Source organism: Euprymna scolopes, chromosome 35 (genome assembly GCF_053919585.1).
Source record: "Euprymna scolopes isolate OS-2025 chromosome 35, ASM5391958v1, whole genome shotgun sequence".
In the NCBI taxonomy this organism is placed as follows: Eukaryota; Metazoa; Mollusca; class Cephalopoda; order Sepiida; family Sepiolidae; genus Euprymna; species Euprymna scolopes.
This window is the reverse complement of record NC_136516.1, coordinates 20,462,477-20,479,695: the sequence shown is the minus strand read 5'-3', so window position 1 is coordinate 20,479,695 and position 17,219 is coordinate 20,462,477. Positions and strand designations below refer to the sequence as shown.

The 17,219-nt window shown below is 32.8% G+C and overlaps 1 protein-coding gene across 4 annotated transcripts in view; it reads right to left on the bottom strand.

Moving 5' to 3' along the window:
• LOC145259726 (protein virilizer homolog) overlaps positions 1 to 17,219 on the bottom strand; it is a 239,719-nt gene that overhangs the window by 150,548 nt on the left and 71,952 nt on the right. For all 4 annotated transcript variants that reach the window (XM_080117416.1, XM_080117417.1, XM_080117418.1 and 1 more), the window contains exon 4: positions 16,457 to 16,578. In XM_080117416.1, the coding sequence (XP_079973542.1) occupies positions 16,457 to 16,519 (63 nt within the window). In that variant the 5' untranslated portion in view covers positions 16,520 to 16,578. The remainder of the gene's footprint in view (positions 1 to 16,456; positions 16,579 to 17,219) is intronic.

Sequence of the window (17,219 nt, the reverse complement as noted above, 5' to 3'; positions counted from 1 at the left end):
AAGTCAGTCCGACAATCTCAATAAATGAAAACACCTCATCTCAAAAATACAGCCAATTACTTGTTTCTTATCGTTGAGTACTTTCAGTTGTAATAAAGTCGGTCAACTTAGCTAATATGCGCAGATCGTCATATAATGATAAGATCACTCTGGCTGACACTAAAAAGCATTTCATAAGAATAAATGTTTAATTTCAACTGTATCTCTCGCGGTTTACAGTAGCCTAGTGGTTTGGGTCCTTGCTAATGAAGCTAGACATGACTTCCGTTGCCGGGGTTTGAATCTCTCGACTGGCGTTAATCATGACACCTTGCACCGATGATTCCCGAAAGGATGAAACACTTGTATGTGTAGGTATTTAATAATTATTACAGTAAAATTATATATATATATATATATATATATATATATTTGTGATCAGATGATCCCTCCTGATTCCAATACAAATACCAATTCCGTGCTAAATTACAGATTCCCGATTACTGTAAAAACATTAAATGTGCATATATTTTCTCAAATGTAAAAACACTTGTGGGGGGGGGGGATCTATGGATGTTAGTTTTACTGTTTGTTTAAAATCAATAAATATTGATTATTTTATTATTACTGCCAGCAGTGGAAGATTTTGTTTTAAACAGAATCAAATAAAAAAAGATAATTAAAAGGAATCGTTTTTGGTATTGGAAATTAGGCACAATTTTTGTCGCTTCTGATACCGCCAAAAGTTCCGATTATTTGTCCCAACACAAATACATATATATATATATATATAATCTTTGTATCTATTTTCCCAAAACCTCTGGCCTTGATGGAGGAGTGACAAAAACTTGCTGCTATGGTTTCAAATGATCTAAAATATCAGCAAGGGAGACTTGATTCCAACTATTTCTCATATGTCATATCTCCAGTATCAAATAATCTTTATACACTGTGAAATTTACTTTACGTATGAAAACCAAAGAAGGAAGATATAACGTATGAGAAATATTTGGAATCAACAACCTTCGATGTTATTTCAGATCATTTGAAACCATAGCAGCAAGTTTTAGTCCCCCCCTCCATCAAGGCCAGAGATTTTGGAGAAATATCAGATATTTTGTAATTCATATATAAAACTAGGAAAACAAATGACTATGATTGAAACATTTTATGGCTGTAAAAAATGTGCCAAAAATAGACTCTGGATGATGGATGATCCCTTTAATGTGCGACCGTAAGGGCAAAGGTCACATAGCCCACTACACAATTTAGGTCCTTACCTTTCCAACAAACCTTCATTTATTAAATTCTGATCAACAGTCACTGAGATTTGGAAGTTATAAAATTGCTAAAAAAGGTGGTATATATATTGTAGCCAAACTGAATATTGAAATGCTCATATCTTTGGTTTTATGGGATGAAACTACATGAAAATTTGCAGGCTTTTTGAAGATTATAACACTATTCTATAGTTAAAATTTTATGACAATTAGTAAAAAAAAAAAAAAACAAAAAAAAAAACTATATTTTCAAACCAATAAAATATGATCAAATTTGCCTACATTTGTATATATAGTGTCCTGGCAGGCCAGCTTTAGTTTTGCTGCTTTAGGATGAATTTTTTTTTTTTTTTTTTGCTTGGTTGTCTCCCCTGTGGCCTTACCAGGCCACTAATATGATAGATAATATAAATTTAAATGAATGAATGTGAAAGTTGGCTCCATTTGTTGCACTAACGATAAAGTCAAAACCGCTAATTTCAAGTTAATTTGACTTTATACAAGAGGCGTATAATATTTTTTTTACACGTTGATTATGCATATACTATATCAGATGCAAAGTTAACTAATTTGCAAATTGTTTTTCAACAAAAACATTTTATTAATTGACACTAACTGTTATTGCTTGTTTTTTTTGGTTTTTTTTTTCTTAATTCAATTCTATTTCACAATATTTTTTTATTTTCTGGACAAATATTTAGCATTCACAAGGTTTTACGGACAAATCTATCTCCAGTTGTACTTTGACAACTAAATATTTTTGTTTACAAACCAAATAGAAAAGTTACTAGGCAAACCCAAGGGATTTTTGGAATATTCGTGATTTCTGGAAAATCTACAACAGTGTAATAAATAATGGGCAATCAACAATAACCCCACCCTCCAAACAATCATGAGGTTGCTTGCATGGCAACCAAGAAGGCTAACATGCTTGCCAGTCGGTTTGTCTCAAACTCTACATTGGACCCAGCAAACCACTCCTTTCCTGATTTTTCTTTGCGGACAGAAACCACATTAGATGATCTGAAAATCACCATGTTCTCAAGTGCATATCACAAAAAACCAAGATACCTTAAAAGCCCATCCTGGCTGTACTATTAAAAAAAAAAAAATGCTCGGCTGAGGTTGCTCCAGTTCAGTCCAAACTTTTCAATAAATGCCTAAACAAATCTTGCTTTCCTAACTGCTGGGAAACTGCTTCTGTGGTACCAGTTCACAAGAATTCTGGCAAAAGAACTGACCCATTAAATTATTACCCCCTTAGCCTCCTCCCTCTTTTCACCAAAATATTTGAGTCTATAATTAATCAAGCTCTAGTCCACCATCTTACAGTTGCTAAACTTCTGTCTGACAAACAATATGGATTTAGATAAACCCATTCTACTGCAGATACTACTAGGAGGAAGGTGGGCTCTCTCTACCGTGCTAGAAAGTTATTTACGTCTGAAAGTATCCTGTACCTGTACAAGGCCACCATTCGCCCATGTATGGAGTATTGTTCTCACGTTTGGGCTGGTGCATCTGCTACTAGTCGTTCACTCCTGGACAGAGTTCAAAAGAGAGTTGCCAACCCAATAGGTTCCGAACCGTCAGCTAGACTTCAGCCTCTGTCCCATCGATGAAATGTTGCATCCCTCTGCCTATTTTACAATTATTTTAATGGTAAGTGCTCCGACAAACTACAAGCCATTGTATCCCGTCAACGTAAATACCTCCGACAAACTCGACAAGCAGCAAAATCCCACCCCTACACAGTAGAGATCCTCAGATACCAGAAAGCCTTCTACTCTAAGTTTCTTCCTCAGAACTGATAGACTTTGGAAATCTCTTCCAGGTTCCTGTTTCCCTGATTGTACTGACATGCAGAAGTTCAAGTGTAATGTAAACAGACATCTTGCTGCTCAACTCCCTACAAAGTATTTCTGCAATTTATGTCCCTACATCAAAGTGGCATCGTGCCTTGTTTAGGGTGAGCATGGAATAAAAGAATTTTTTTTTAAAATGTGACATTTTCATTCCATGACAAGTACGTACATCATAAAGATTTTGCATTTTTTTTTTTTTTAAATAAATGCAATCTACATATATAGAAATTTTTTTAAAATGTGACATTTTCATTCCATGACAAGTACGTACATCATAAAGATTTTGCATTTTTTTTTTTTTTAAATAAATGCAATCTACATATATAGAAATTTTTTTAAAATGTGACATTTTCATTCCATGACAAGTACATACATCATAAAGATTTTGCATTTTTTTTTTTTTTAAATAAATGCAATCTACATATATAGAAATTTTTTTAAAATGTGACATTTTCATTCCATGACAAGTACGTACATCATAAAGATTTTGCATTTTTTTTTTTTTTAAATAAATGCAATCTACATATATAGAAATTTTTTTAAAATGTGACATTTTCATTCCATGACAAGTACGTACATCATAAAGATTTTGCATCTTTTTTTTTTAAATAAATGCAATCTACATATATAGAAATTTTTTTAAAATGTGACATTTTCATTCCATGACAAGTACGTACATCATAAAGATTTTGCATTTTTTTTTTTTTTAAATAAATGCAATCTACATATATAGAAATTTTTTTAAAATGTGACATTTTCATTCCATGACAAGTACGTACATCATAAAGATTTTGCATTTTTTTTTTTTTTTTAAATAAATGCAATCTACATATATAGAAATTTTTTTAAAATGTGACATTTTCATTCCATGACAAGTACGTACATCATAAAGATTTTGCATCTTTTTTTTTTAAATAAATGCAATCTACATATATAGAAATTTTTTTAAAATGTGACATTTTCATTCCATGACAAGTACGTACATCATAAAGATTTTGCATTTTTTTTTTTTTAAATAAATGCAATCTACATATATAGAAATTTTTTTAAAATGTGACATTTTCATTCCATGACAAGTACGTACATCATAAAGATTTTGCATCTTTTTTTTTTAAATAAATGCAATCTACATATATAGAAATTTTTTTAAAATGTGACATTTTCATTCCATGACAAGTACGTACATCATAAAGATTTTGCATTTTTTTTTTTAAATAAATGCAATCTACATATATAGAAATTTTTTTAAAATGTGACATTTTCATTCCATGACAAGTACGTACATCATAAAGATTTTGCATTTTTTTTTTTTAAATAAATGCAATCTACATATATAGAAATTTTTTTTAAAATGTGACATTTTCATTCCATGACAAGTACGTACATCATAAAGATTTTGCATTTTTTTTTTTTTTAAATAAATGCAATCTACATATATAGAAATTTTTTTTAAATGTGACATTTTCATTCCATGACAAGTACGTACATCATAAAGATTTTGCATCTTTTTTTTTTAAATAAATGCAATCTACATATATAGAAAAGACAAAACGGGCGCACACGTTTTTGTATGTCCAGCAAAGGCTTTTTTTGCCGGGGTTTTCTTACTATTCTTAAGAACTTTTTATATACTCTCTAGATAATAATTTGCCAAGATTTGCGAAGGGGCGGTGTATCTACATTTATTTACATTGACTTTTATAAAATTCCTGCTATTCCTTCCTCTTGCGTGTTGATTCGGCTTTTTCGTATAAAAGCAAAATTAAATTTTTTTTTTTTTTTTTTTTACATAGGCATCACCGCTTATCAAGGCCAAGAGGCCACTCGAGGATAAGGGTTAAAGAGTGTACAGTAGAAATTGGACAATATAGTAATCAATTCGGTAAATTTGTTAACTTATATGAAACAGTTCATCAAAAACTTGTTTACATTAGACTTGATAACAACCATATTGTAGTCAGCTGGAAAGCAGGAAAACAGAAGATAATTCCACAGGCGTGCAATTCTAAGAAAGAAGCTTTGTTCATGGAATCTACGTTTAGGTTTAGGCACAGATTAAGAGTGGGGGAAATTAGTGATAGTGTTTTCTGCTAGACAGTTGTTTCATGTGATTAGATTGACAACTCTTTTTTGGACCCTATTAAATTTAATTTTTATTTAATACCTATTTGGTAGATGCACCAGCCCACTAATGTATCCGTAGGTTTAAAAATAATATTTATTTTTAAATATTATCATTATAAAGCCCTTTTAAGAAAAGGGCTAACTCTCTAGAGAATTAATAATTAAAAGCGAAGGCAGCTACCCGGCCTTTCCAGCCAGTTCGTCCAGAAAGCAATCAGTTTTGATCAATCTGGGGGAAACCTCTCATATCAAAACAACTGCTATTCATTTGGACACCCCCTTTTTGTGGGCAGGTGGTTTCCTCTCAACATCGTGGCGAAATGAAATGGCGGAAAGCTTAACTGGCCTACAACCAATGTTCGTTTCTGCAAGTCAACTTTTTGATTGACATCGCTAAATTTAAACGCTTTTTCACTTCCTATGGCTTTGTAGCGTTGCGGTAAAGGTTCACGTTTTCTTTCACTTTCTTTTCCGCCTTCGGGTTCGTCACAGGTTCGAAACATTTTTTCTTTCTTTTACACCTCCAAACACCCGGGCATCGACGGGTACCCCCACTAGTTCTAAATATGAACCAAATTTTATGTTAAGACTTGAAAGTATAAACATTCAAATTTCTTCAAATGTTTTTCAAACAGCCTTCATTTAAAAAAAAAAAAAAAAAGAAAGAAAAAAAAGCATATGTTGTTGTTCTATCAAACCTTTTTTATTGTTTAAATAATTTGGCTTTGCTAGTTTTATTAAAATAAAAATAAACGTTGAAAAGACATTTTCTCTCAGTAATGAGCTTTGGAAGATTGTTAGTGAAAAAAAAAACACACACACACAATTGCCGAAAGGTAAGCATTTTATTATTATTATTATTATTATTATTATTTCTAGTCGCCACTTGAGAAAAAAAGAAAAACAATTGCCAAAAGGTTAGCATTTTATTATTATTATTATTATTTCTAGTCGCCACTTGAGAAAAAAAAAAAAAAAAAACAATTGCCAAAAGGTAAGCATTTTATAATTATTATTATTATTATTTCTAGTCGCCACTTGAAAAAAAAAAAAAAAAAAAAAAAAAATCACCTGCAAATACAACTCTCACTCTCAACGTAAAGCCCTGATTCGGGTTCGAATATTAATTTCTTTAGTGGGGCCAACTTGATTTCCAACAAGTTGCCATCTATTTCTACATTGCAAGTGAAAATACAAATTGATTTTTCTTTACATTTCTTTATGATAAACCTGCAGGGAAATCTGGCGTTGCCCGGGATTGAATGAGGATCAACAAATATTTCACACTCCCATATTTTTATTGTCATCGAAATCAGTGAAATGGCCCATTTTCCAATCAAATCAATTGATTGCCTGATCTAGTTGGGGACTCATCGCGGTGCACCGGGGAGGAAGCTTTTACTGCATATAAACCCTTTTCAGGTTATTTAATGCCAAATCCAGTGATTTTGAAGAACATTTTTTTAATAGAGTATATTTGTTTTTTTTTTCAAGTCGGTTTCTATTTAACCCACAGTTGGAACCCTAACAGGTACTACCACTACAGGTCAGAGTGGACCTGGGAGCAATGGCAATTAAGGGGTGGCTCCACACTCCCCAAAGCCCGCAAGCTGGGGCCTCACCATCGGATATAGTTTAAGGTCATATCCAGGACCGGATAATGGCTTGAATTTAAGTTTCAAATCAAAAAGTCAAGTATCACGGTGCAATTGTGCATTAAACAGAAACATTCATTTCAAATGTGCACCTGTCATATCAAAGACCTTATTTTTGATTTTATATGCTGGGCCTTTCTGCTTGTATGATAATAAAACTTCTCAAATGCACTGGTGATGTTAGGCATTGTAAGGTGTTAACCATGGTCAAAATCGCCTGTTCCTTCTTTCAGCAGGTTTTTTTGATTATCGATACTTATTGAAGACATTCCGATACAAAACCTATCTAAGAACACTGCCAGATACATGAAGTATATTTCTAAGAAATTTCATTAAAAATCAACCAAGCTGTTTCTGAGTCCATAGAAAACAAATTCACACAAAGTTCGTTTTGAAATAATAGAAGACACATATATAAAATGATAAATAAATTCATATAAAACTTACAAAATAATGTTAACATTTATCGATATAAAAGAAGAAAGATTTTTTTTTTTTTTACTAGGGAGTCACCACTTATTAAGATCCAAAGGCCACTCGAGGATAAGGGTTAATGAATGTAAAGTGGTAGTTTAGAATTCATTATTGGTGTAGATTGGGTAGAATTTGGCTTATTTAAGGGGACGACTCAACAAAAACTTGTTTAAATTAGACTTAAAGGCTACCATATTGTAATTGACCAGGAAGCAGGCCAATATAACAGTGTTCCACACGCGGACAATTCTAGCAAACAAGCTTTGTTCAGATAATCAGCATTTAGATATAGGCACAGGTAGTGAGTGGGGGAAAATGTTGATAGTGGTTGTAGCTAGTCAAGTGTATTTTGTAAAAGTCTGGCAAAGGAGTACCATAAGTTGGAACTCAAAAAAAAAGCACTTGTCATGAAAATAACGATAGAGCAGAGACAGGATCGCAACGTCTCTTCTATGAGAAAGAGGTTGCAGAGAAGAGAAAAGAGCATCACCTACTAGGATTTTAAGCCGGTTTTGTACTCAATCAAGGCCAGCTCCTGCCTAGATGTAGCAATAGTACTCCATTTTAGGACATACTTGACTTTTAAACAGATAGAGAACTGCATCAGCAGCGAGATACCTACTGGAGCGGAAGAATGATCCAACTATTTTTCCAGCAATCTTGGCAACAGATTTGATGTATATGTTCCATTTAAGACCAGAAGTGAATGTCAATCACAGAAGCTTGTCAAGAGATGCTCTCGTTCCATCAGCCATGACTGGGTAGAAGTCCTAAGTAAATGCTAAACATGTGGGTTCCATTCAAAAATAATAAACTTCCCTAGGGACTTTTATCCTGGGCCCCCAAAATCAGCAGAGATTTAACCATTCTTGTAATGATCCGGTCCGTGTTAATTTTGTGGTGGGAGCTTAATTCTGTGCAGTTCTAAGAGGTCCACCCTCTCAGGCTTTACCTTCTCTTTTTGCGAAGGGGTTAGTTTATTGCTAATCACCTAAAGTGCCCTCATCCGAGAATGCTGACGGAGCTGCCCAGGCCCTTTTTTGCAGATTAGAATGCCCCTCCTCAGGGGCGCTGACTTCTCAATCCCACTTTCCTATTCCCTGGTGTCTAAGTTCAGGCAGTGGAAGAGAACTAAACAAACCATTCAAAAATAATAAACTTGCAGGTGAAGATTACATCCCTGCTGATATCCTCAAGCAACAACATTTTAAATTAGTAAATTAGCTGACATACTGGCATAGATTCAATATAATCAATAGGCTTGAAAAAAAAATAACAGCACAAACATACTCTGGTCTTTTTTTTTTTTTTTACATAGGCATCACCACTTATCAAGGCCCAAAGGCCACTCAAGGATAAGGGTTATTGCGTGTACAGTAGTCAATGGGACAATATAGTTATCGTTAGTAATGGAAATTTGGTAAATTTGTTAACTTTAGTGGAACAGCTCATCAAGAACTTGTTTACATTGGACTTGAAGACAACCATATTGTAGTCAGTTGGAAAGCAGGCAAACGGAAGAGAGTTCCACAGGCGTGCATTTCTAAGAAAGAGGCTTTGTTCATGGAATCTACATTTAGGCTTAGGCACAGATAAAGAGTGGGGAAAATTATTGATAATGATTTCAGCTAGACGAGTGTTTCTTGTGAAAGTTTGGCAAGGGAAACCATAGATTGGAGCTCAGACGAGCACTTGCTATGAAAATAACAATAAAGCAGAGACAGACTTGCAACATCTGTTCTGTGAGATAGAGGTTGCAGGGAAGAGAAAAGGGCATCCCCGACGAGGCTACAAAGTCTATTTTGAACTCTATCAAGGCAGAATAAATCCTTTCTAGCAGCTCCTGTCCAGATGTGGCAAGAGTATTCCATCCTTGGATGTACCTGGCTCTTATATAGATAGAGAATTGCATCAGCAGTGAGATATCTACTAGATCAATAGAAGGATCCCACCATTTTTCCAGCGGCCTTGGCAACGGATTTGATGTACGTGTTCCATTTCAGATCAGGAGTAAAGGTCAAGCCCAGAAGCTTGTCAAAACATGAAGCCTCCCCAAAACGAGAGCCATTCATTTCAACTGATACCAGATGGGGATCAGAGCGTTGATGATGTAAAGATAAAAGCTTGGTTTTAGATGCATTAAAAGTAACCAGCCACCTCTTTTCCCATTGTATCACATGCTCATGATCAGAGGAGGGAGAATCAGAGAGAACTTGGTCGTTTACGGCCTTGATGTGCTGCCATAGATGGTAGTGCCATCAGCATAAATGTCTATGAATGATGAAAGGATGTGATTTGGAAGATCATTGATGTAGATCAGGAAGAGAGTTGGGCCCAGGATGGACCCCTGGGGGACTCCAGCAGTCTGCCCATCAACCACTACTCTTATGAACCTATCAGAGAGAAATGATTTAATAATTGAGAAGACATTTCCAGCAATACCGTAGCTGGAGATCTTGTGAAGTAAACTTTTCTGCCATACTCTATCAAAGGCCTTTAATATGTCAAGAGCAATTGTCCTAGAAAGGTAGCCTCTGTCAAGAGATTCGCTAATCCTATGAGATATAACTGTAAGCACATCTGCTGTAGATCTAGCAAAACGGAAACCATATTGTGTGTCACTAAGAAGGTTATTTTTGCTGAAGTGGTTGACTATTTCTTTATTTAACATGGATTCAAGCAACTTATTCATGACGCACAAGAGACTTATTGGTCTGTACTGAGAGGGAGATGACTGATCACCTGAATTCTCAAATACAGGGCATACTGATGAGGTTTTCCAGAGTGATGGGAAGCAATTCTCGTAAAGACAATGTTTAAACATTTTTGCAAGTATGGGCGCTAGTTCTGGTTGAAGTTTTTTGAGCACTATAATTGAAATACCGTCAGGGCCAGTTGCTTTACTGGAATCAAGGTTTTTGATTAGCTTGGCAACATCACGTACAGATATTTGTATGTCACATAGCGTGTTTTCTGATACAGGAGGAAATATTGGGGGTTGGCGGCCTTGGTCGCAAAGGGTAGAATTAGTTGCAAAGTTCTTGGCAAAGAGCTTGGCTTTGTCTAATGCTGATGAGATTACCTCAGGTTCATTGATGAATATATCTCATTACCAACTGGGTCTGGGAAACTAAATTTCTCTCCCAACACTGGAGTGAAGCAACATTGGTATCATTAATTTAGAAAAGTGATAGGTGCTGCTGCAGCGACTATCGTAATATCTGCCTGATCGACGGATTTGCTGAAATATTTGCTTTGATTCTTGCAAGACAATTCCAATCAGAGTGAGAGTCTAGAACGAAGCGAATGAGGTTTTCATCCAGGCTGTGACTGCATCGAGCTCATCTTGATCCCAAAACAAATGCTTTCCTTCCAACTAATGACAGTCATCCATTTCATTGATTTTACGATGGCACTTTCTGGCGGTTGAGGGGCAGGTGTGGTGGTGGCAGCCCTCAACGCCCCCCCCCCAATGTAATCAGAATTTTTGTGAAATGTTAAATGGTATTCTACTCGGTAAATGTTGGCGCTTTACTTACGGAAAAACAGTTAATTGGACTGCAAAAGCACCTGTTAAACTACACAAGTTCTATAATTGAATCCCCCCCCAAAAAAAGAACGGAAAACATAAAAATTTGTAAACTCGTGAAAACTTTTAGTTCAATTAAAAAGCATTAAAACTACGTAACAAAAAACAAAAATGATCCACATTTTTTTTAAACTTTATTATTTAAAATGTCCGCTAAAAAGATTCCTCTGCGATGTGATTAGTCACTTCACTATGCGTGTGTGCACGCAGAACCATCATGTAAGAAAACACTACTGAAGGCGGTGAAATGGCATAAAATAGTTCCAGGTTCCAGGGGTTCATACCATACAAACGGTAAATTTGCGACAGGTTTGATTATCCGATTCGTTATCAGCGACCTCAAATACCTCTAAAACTGACTACAATATGGTTGTCTCCAAGTCTAAAGTAAATAAGTTCTTGATGAGCCGTTCCATATAAGTTATCAAATTTACCAAATTTTCATTACTAATGATTACTATATTGTCCAATTTCTACTGTACACTCTTTAACCCTTATCCTTGAGTGGCCTCTGGGCCTTGATAATGTGGTGATGCCTATGTAAAAAAAAAAAAAAAAAAAAAAAAAAAGTGGTCGGTGTAGCGTAAGGTAACGTTTACCCATTTTTTTAAATGTCTTGCTTTATTGGGAAAAAATATCGCTCTACGTAAAAGAATTGGTTGATATCACTTAGCGGCACTCTCGGATTAACTTTTTTTTTTTTTTTTTTACACAGTGATCACCACTTATCAAGGCCCGGAAGCCACTCAAGGATAAGGGTTATAACTGGAACCAAGAAGAAATATTTGTGAGAGTGCAGACTCATTTTATGTTAATAGTTGTTATGTTCGCTTCGTTTTGATTGGCTGAGCTGATTATAAAAAGTCTGATTGGTGCAGACGGTTTTATGTTTTTTGGATCAGTGCAGCATTGCGTGACAAGAAGACTTGTGACCATATTAACTTTACTCGACTGATGAGGTGTTTATTTCTTACCTACGCCATAGGTCGCAACAACTATTGTTGCAAACTTTTGTTAAATAACCTTTTAGCGGAAAATACTCACAGCTTAAACTAAACAAGTATCATTTTTTTTTTCATAATTTTTGGATATGTTACTATTTTCGACATGACAACTAAGTATGTAATATTGTTTTTGCTTAAAATGACATTTTTTTTTTTTTTTAATCGATCTGTTGACTCTATCTTAACAAGCACCCAAATTTTAAATTACATATTAATGGCAGCCAACATTGTTGTCGCCTATAGCAATAGACATTTTTTTTTTTTTTACAAAGGAGTCACCACTTATCAAGGTCCAGAGGCCACTTGAGGATAAGGGTTTATGAGTGTACAGTGATCAATGAGACAGTGACGTAGTAATTGTTAGTAGTGGAAATTTGGTAAATTGGATTACTTAAGGGGAACGGCTCATCAAAAACTTGTTTATGTTGGACTTGAAGACGACCATATTATAGTCAGCCGGAAAGCAGGCAAATGGAAGAGAGTTGTACTAAAAACACAAATTCGTAATTTTGGATATACTACTATTTTTAACATGACAATTAAGTACGTAATATTGTTTTGTGTGTGTGTGTGTGTGCGTGCGCGCTTAAAATGACATATTAAAAAAATTGATCTGTCGACTATCTCAACAAGCACCCCTTTAGTAGCAGTATCAGAATTTTTGTAGGAATTTTTGACACCCCTAACACGAAACTGCGAATACAATATAAAAATCTCGGAATTTCTCTGTTAAAAGTGGGTTATTTATTTTCTTTATGGATTATACTTCCAAAATAAACTATTACAGTTGTTTTAAAAGTAATAAAAATATTTTTTTTTTTTTTTAAAAACAGTAATGAATTTTCCGAACTCAATATTTTTCAATTTTTAAACTCAATATTTTTAAATTTTAAAAATCTATCAAAATTTTCTATTGATTCTATTTTTACGATATTTTCAGGGTCAATGTGAAATTTTATGTTCTTTCCAATAAACCGAATATAATATTTTAGACAAACGTTTTTTTTTAAATTCACGCCCCCCCAAGTGTCACCCATTTTCAACTTTCTCTTAAAAAGTAAATAATTAATTTATGTCGTGGAGTTTTATATATCACAAATTGAAGAGAAAAGGTCAATAAATAATATATTCAAATTTAAAACAAAAAAAAAATCCCTTTTTTAGAAATTTACCTGTAAAGTCCGAAGTTTAAAACCTTATTTTATAAGAACACATTGTTTCTTTTTTGTCTTTTTTTTTTTTTTAATGAAACCTTGGTCCTTGCTCCTTTAATTGAAAAAAAAATTAGGGCTTGAATTACATTTTTCGAGGAGTTATAAGCTTGGAAAGATAGGGGGTCGAATAATTCACGCCTCTCATTTTGAAATGTCTATTAAAAAGTAAATAATTAATTTATGTCGTGGAGTTTTATATATCACAAATTGAAGCGAAAAGGTCAATAAATAATATATTCAAATTTAAAACAACAAAAAAAATCGCTTTTTTAGAAGTTTACCTGTAAAGTCCGAAGTTTAAAACCTTTTTAAAAAAAAAAAAACACATTGTTGTTTTTTTTTTTTTTTTTTTTTTTTTTAATAAAACCTTGGTCCTTGCTCTTTAATTGAAAAAAAAAATTAGGGCTTGAATTACATTTTTCGAGGAGTTATAAGCTTGGAAAGATGGGGTGGAATTATTCACTATTTTCACGAAATTTCTGACACTGCTAGTGCTACCCCTTTAGTGTTAATTTAATGTAGGCACCGCCAAAAATGGCCGCAAAATCAAGTTGTTGTTGTTTTTTAAAACTAAATTACATTTATTAAAATCCATTATTTCTGAGTAACTTTTTTTTTCCAGAAAGATAAAACCCTGAATTTTATCATATAGAAAACAGAATAATGTAAAACTTTTTCTACTATTTTTAATTAAATTTTAAATGTTAAATTTTCCCAAAAAGTTAACAATTGACATTTTTTGTCTTGCACAAAAAACGTATTTAAATATTAAAAAAAAAGGGTTTTTGAAATAATTAATTTATTTATTTATTGTCTAACTAAGATTTAGAATGATTTTCTAAGAGAATATGCAAAAATATTATAATATAAGTACCGGAATTTCAAATAATTCCACTTATTCATATAGGTAACCAGATATTTCGCATCTACGTAGAGTTCAGATCGACTCTGTTTACGTTTTCGTTTTGATAATAAGAAAACTATGGAAGACCAAACAGGCCAAAAAAACTTATTTTTCAGTGACGAAAATTTCAATGTATTATTAAGCTGAGGCTGGCCAGTACCAGATGGGTGACCATTTGTATGAGTTTGGTTTTTAATGTGTATGTGGGCTAGGCTCCCCAAAATGGGGGGGGGGGGCAATTTAAAGCAGAATAAAAAAAAATTATTTCAGCGCGTTTGGTCCACCGTAGTCGAAAGGCGGCAAACGTTTTCAAACGGGATCGAAAAAAATGATGCTATTTTTAACACAAAGGGCACAATATTTATCGAATTTTTTTTTTTTGTATCGATTATTCAAAGCATGCCCTGTTTAATAATGGTCATGCATGCATTATTCGGCTCGCTAAAAAAAAAATTGTTAATTTATTTATCAAAAATTTTAAAATGGCTTTTTTCGTATAAATATTAAAAAAATTTTTTTTTTTGTTTTGCTTAACTTAAATTAATTATTTTACTTAACATATTCACCGAATTTCACACTTCAAAACTCAAAAGCGGGATAATTAAACACAATCGAAGTTCTGATATTCAGACGTCAAAATAAGGTATGCAAACAATTTTTTTTTTTTTTTTTTGAATCTATAATTCTGTCCGTTACAACAACACAATATGTTTTGTTCAGTTTCAGATGATTATTTTAAGCATATTTGTTCCCACTTCAAAACAAGGGGGGGTTTTGTAAGCAAAAAAATATATATATATATAAATATCGTTTATGAAAAATAAGTACACTGTTATAAAGTTCATTCTTCTCCTAACAATCGCTGAAAATTTCGCATTGATCGGATAATTACCTGATTTTTGGTAGATTTTTAAAAAGACGGTCCGTCAAAAAGTACTGACCTGCCCCCCCCCCCAGTTTTGGCGGTGCCTAAAATGCGTTTGTTTTTATAAAAAAAACAACAAAAAAATCACTTTAACTCTAGGTGTGTCAGAAACTTTGTGAAAAATATTAAATAATTCCACCCCCTGTCTTTCCCAGCTTATAACTACTCGAAAAATGTAATTCAAACCCTAATTTTTTTTTCAATTAAAGGAGTAAGGATCAAGGTTTCATTTAAAAAAAAAAAAACAAAACAAAAAAAAACGTGTTTTAAAAATAAAAAAAAGAAAAAAAGGTTTTAAACTTAGGACTTTACGGGTAAATTTCTCAAAACACTACTTTTTTGTTTTAAATTTGAATATATTATTTATTGATCTTTTATCTTCAATTTGTGATATATAAAACTTTGGTGAGTAAATTAATTATTTACTTTCTAATAAACATTTCAAAATGGGGAGGGGGCGTGATTAAAAAAAAAAAAACGTTTGTCTAAAATATTATATTCGGTTTATTGGAAAGAGCATAAAATTTCACATTGACCCTGAAAATATCCTAAAAATAGAATCAATAGAAAAATTTTGATAGATTTTTAAAGTTTAAAAATTGAAAAATAATGAACTCGTAAAATTCAATAAATTTCATTACTGTTTAAAAAATAAAAAAAAATATTTCTATTACTTTTTATACAACTTTGATAGTTTATTTTGGAAGTATAATCCATAAAGAAAATAAACAACCCACTTTTAAAAGAGAAATTAGGAGTTTTTTTATATTTTATTCGCAGTTTCGTGTTAGGGGTGTCAAAAATTCCTACAAAAATTCTGATACACCTACTTTAACTCTGAATTGTCTCCGCTTGTTCTGAGTAGAATTCTTCAAAAAAATGAAAAAAACAAATCCTACAAACTTAAAATACATATGTGTCGATGTTCAAGTTAAATTCAATTTTTATGATATCGTTTATTAAATTGTTAGGTGAAAAGGCAACAGAATAGTTATCAAAACGCCCTCCCCATGTTAAGAATAGATTTCTAAATAATAACGTTACTATTTCAGCACGATCCGTATTCTGCATTTAATTGTCATAAATATTCCAAATTACGAAATCTTGCCTGATCAATATAATTTAAAATACAGACTGTAAATTTAAAATCTTTTCATAAAAAACGCAGTTCAAATGTAAAATCCTTCAAAATTTAAATTTGCAACTGATGTTAAAAATTAAAATTTCGCAATTAAATCCATTCAAAACGAATAATAAAAAAAATAAAAATAATAATAAAAAAAAGGCCATGTGATTGTTTTTCCCCGTGAATATCAATAATGCGGAAGTACAAATTTGCAATTCACACAAAGACTAAAACATGCAACAAAATATGGAGAACGCGTGGCAGATCCATCAAAAATCATGTGCAAAAAGAAATTTAGCAAAAGCAAACAAACATACCTCAATATTTTCATGAGCAAATGTATCAAAAAAGAGCAATTCTGTTTGACTTGAATCCGCCATTTTAATGTTGCTGCTGGTTACCTCCCTTCGCTACCGGTGCTCTGAAATCTGTGTCCTTTCTGTAAAAAAAGTTAATTCTCAGGATCATCGCATCCTCTTTGATATAAATTTACTCATATACATACGTTAAGCAGCAAAGTCATATATATATATATATATATATATATATATATATATATATATATATATGATGATTGCAACGTCTTATCAGACGAGTGCCACTCCCTCAGACACTGAAAGTTCATGAGCCCAAAAATGACATATAGTCCTGCCAGCGAATTCACATGCTCAAGCAGACATGATACTAAAGACGGTCATTGTTATACATACATATATATACACGCACGCACACATACATATGTACACATAACACACACATATATACATGCGTACATACACAATACACAAAACGCACACATACATATACATACACACACACATGCCAACATAAACAAGACGGTCATTGGTATACATACATATAAATATATACATGCATACATACATACATACATACATACATACATGTCTATAAGCATACGCTCATATATACCCATATACATACACAATGCATAATACACAAACATACATATACATACCCACATTCATACATACACATATACATACATATACATCCACATATACAAATACATACACACATATACTTACACATACATATACATACACATATGCACATATATAT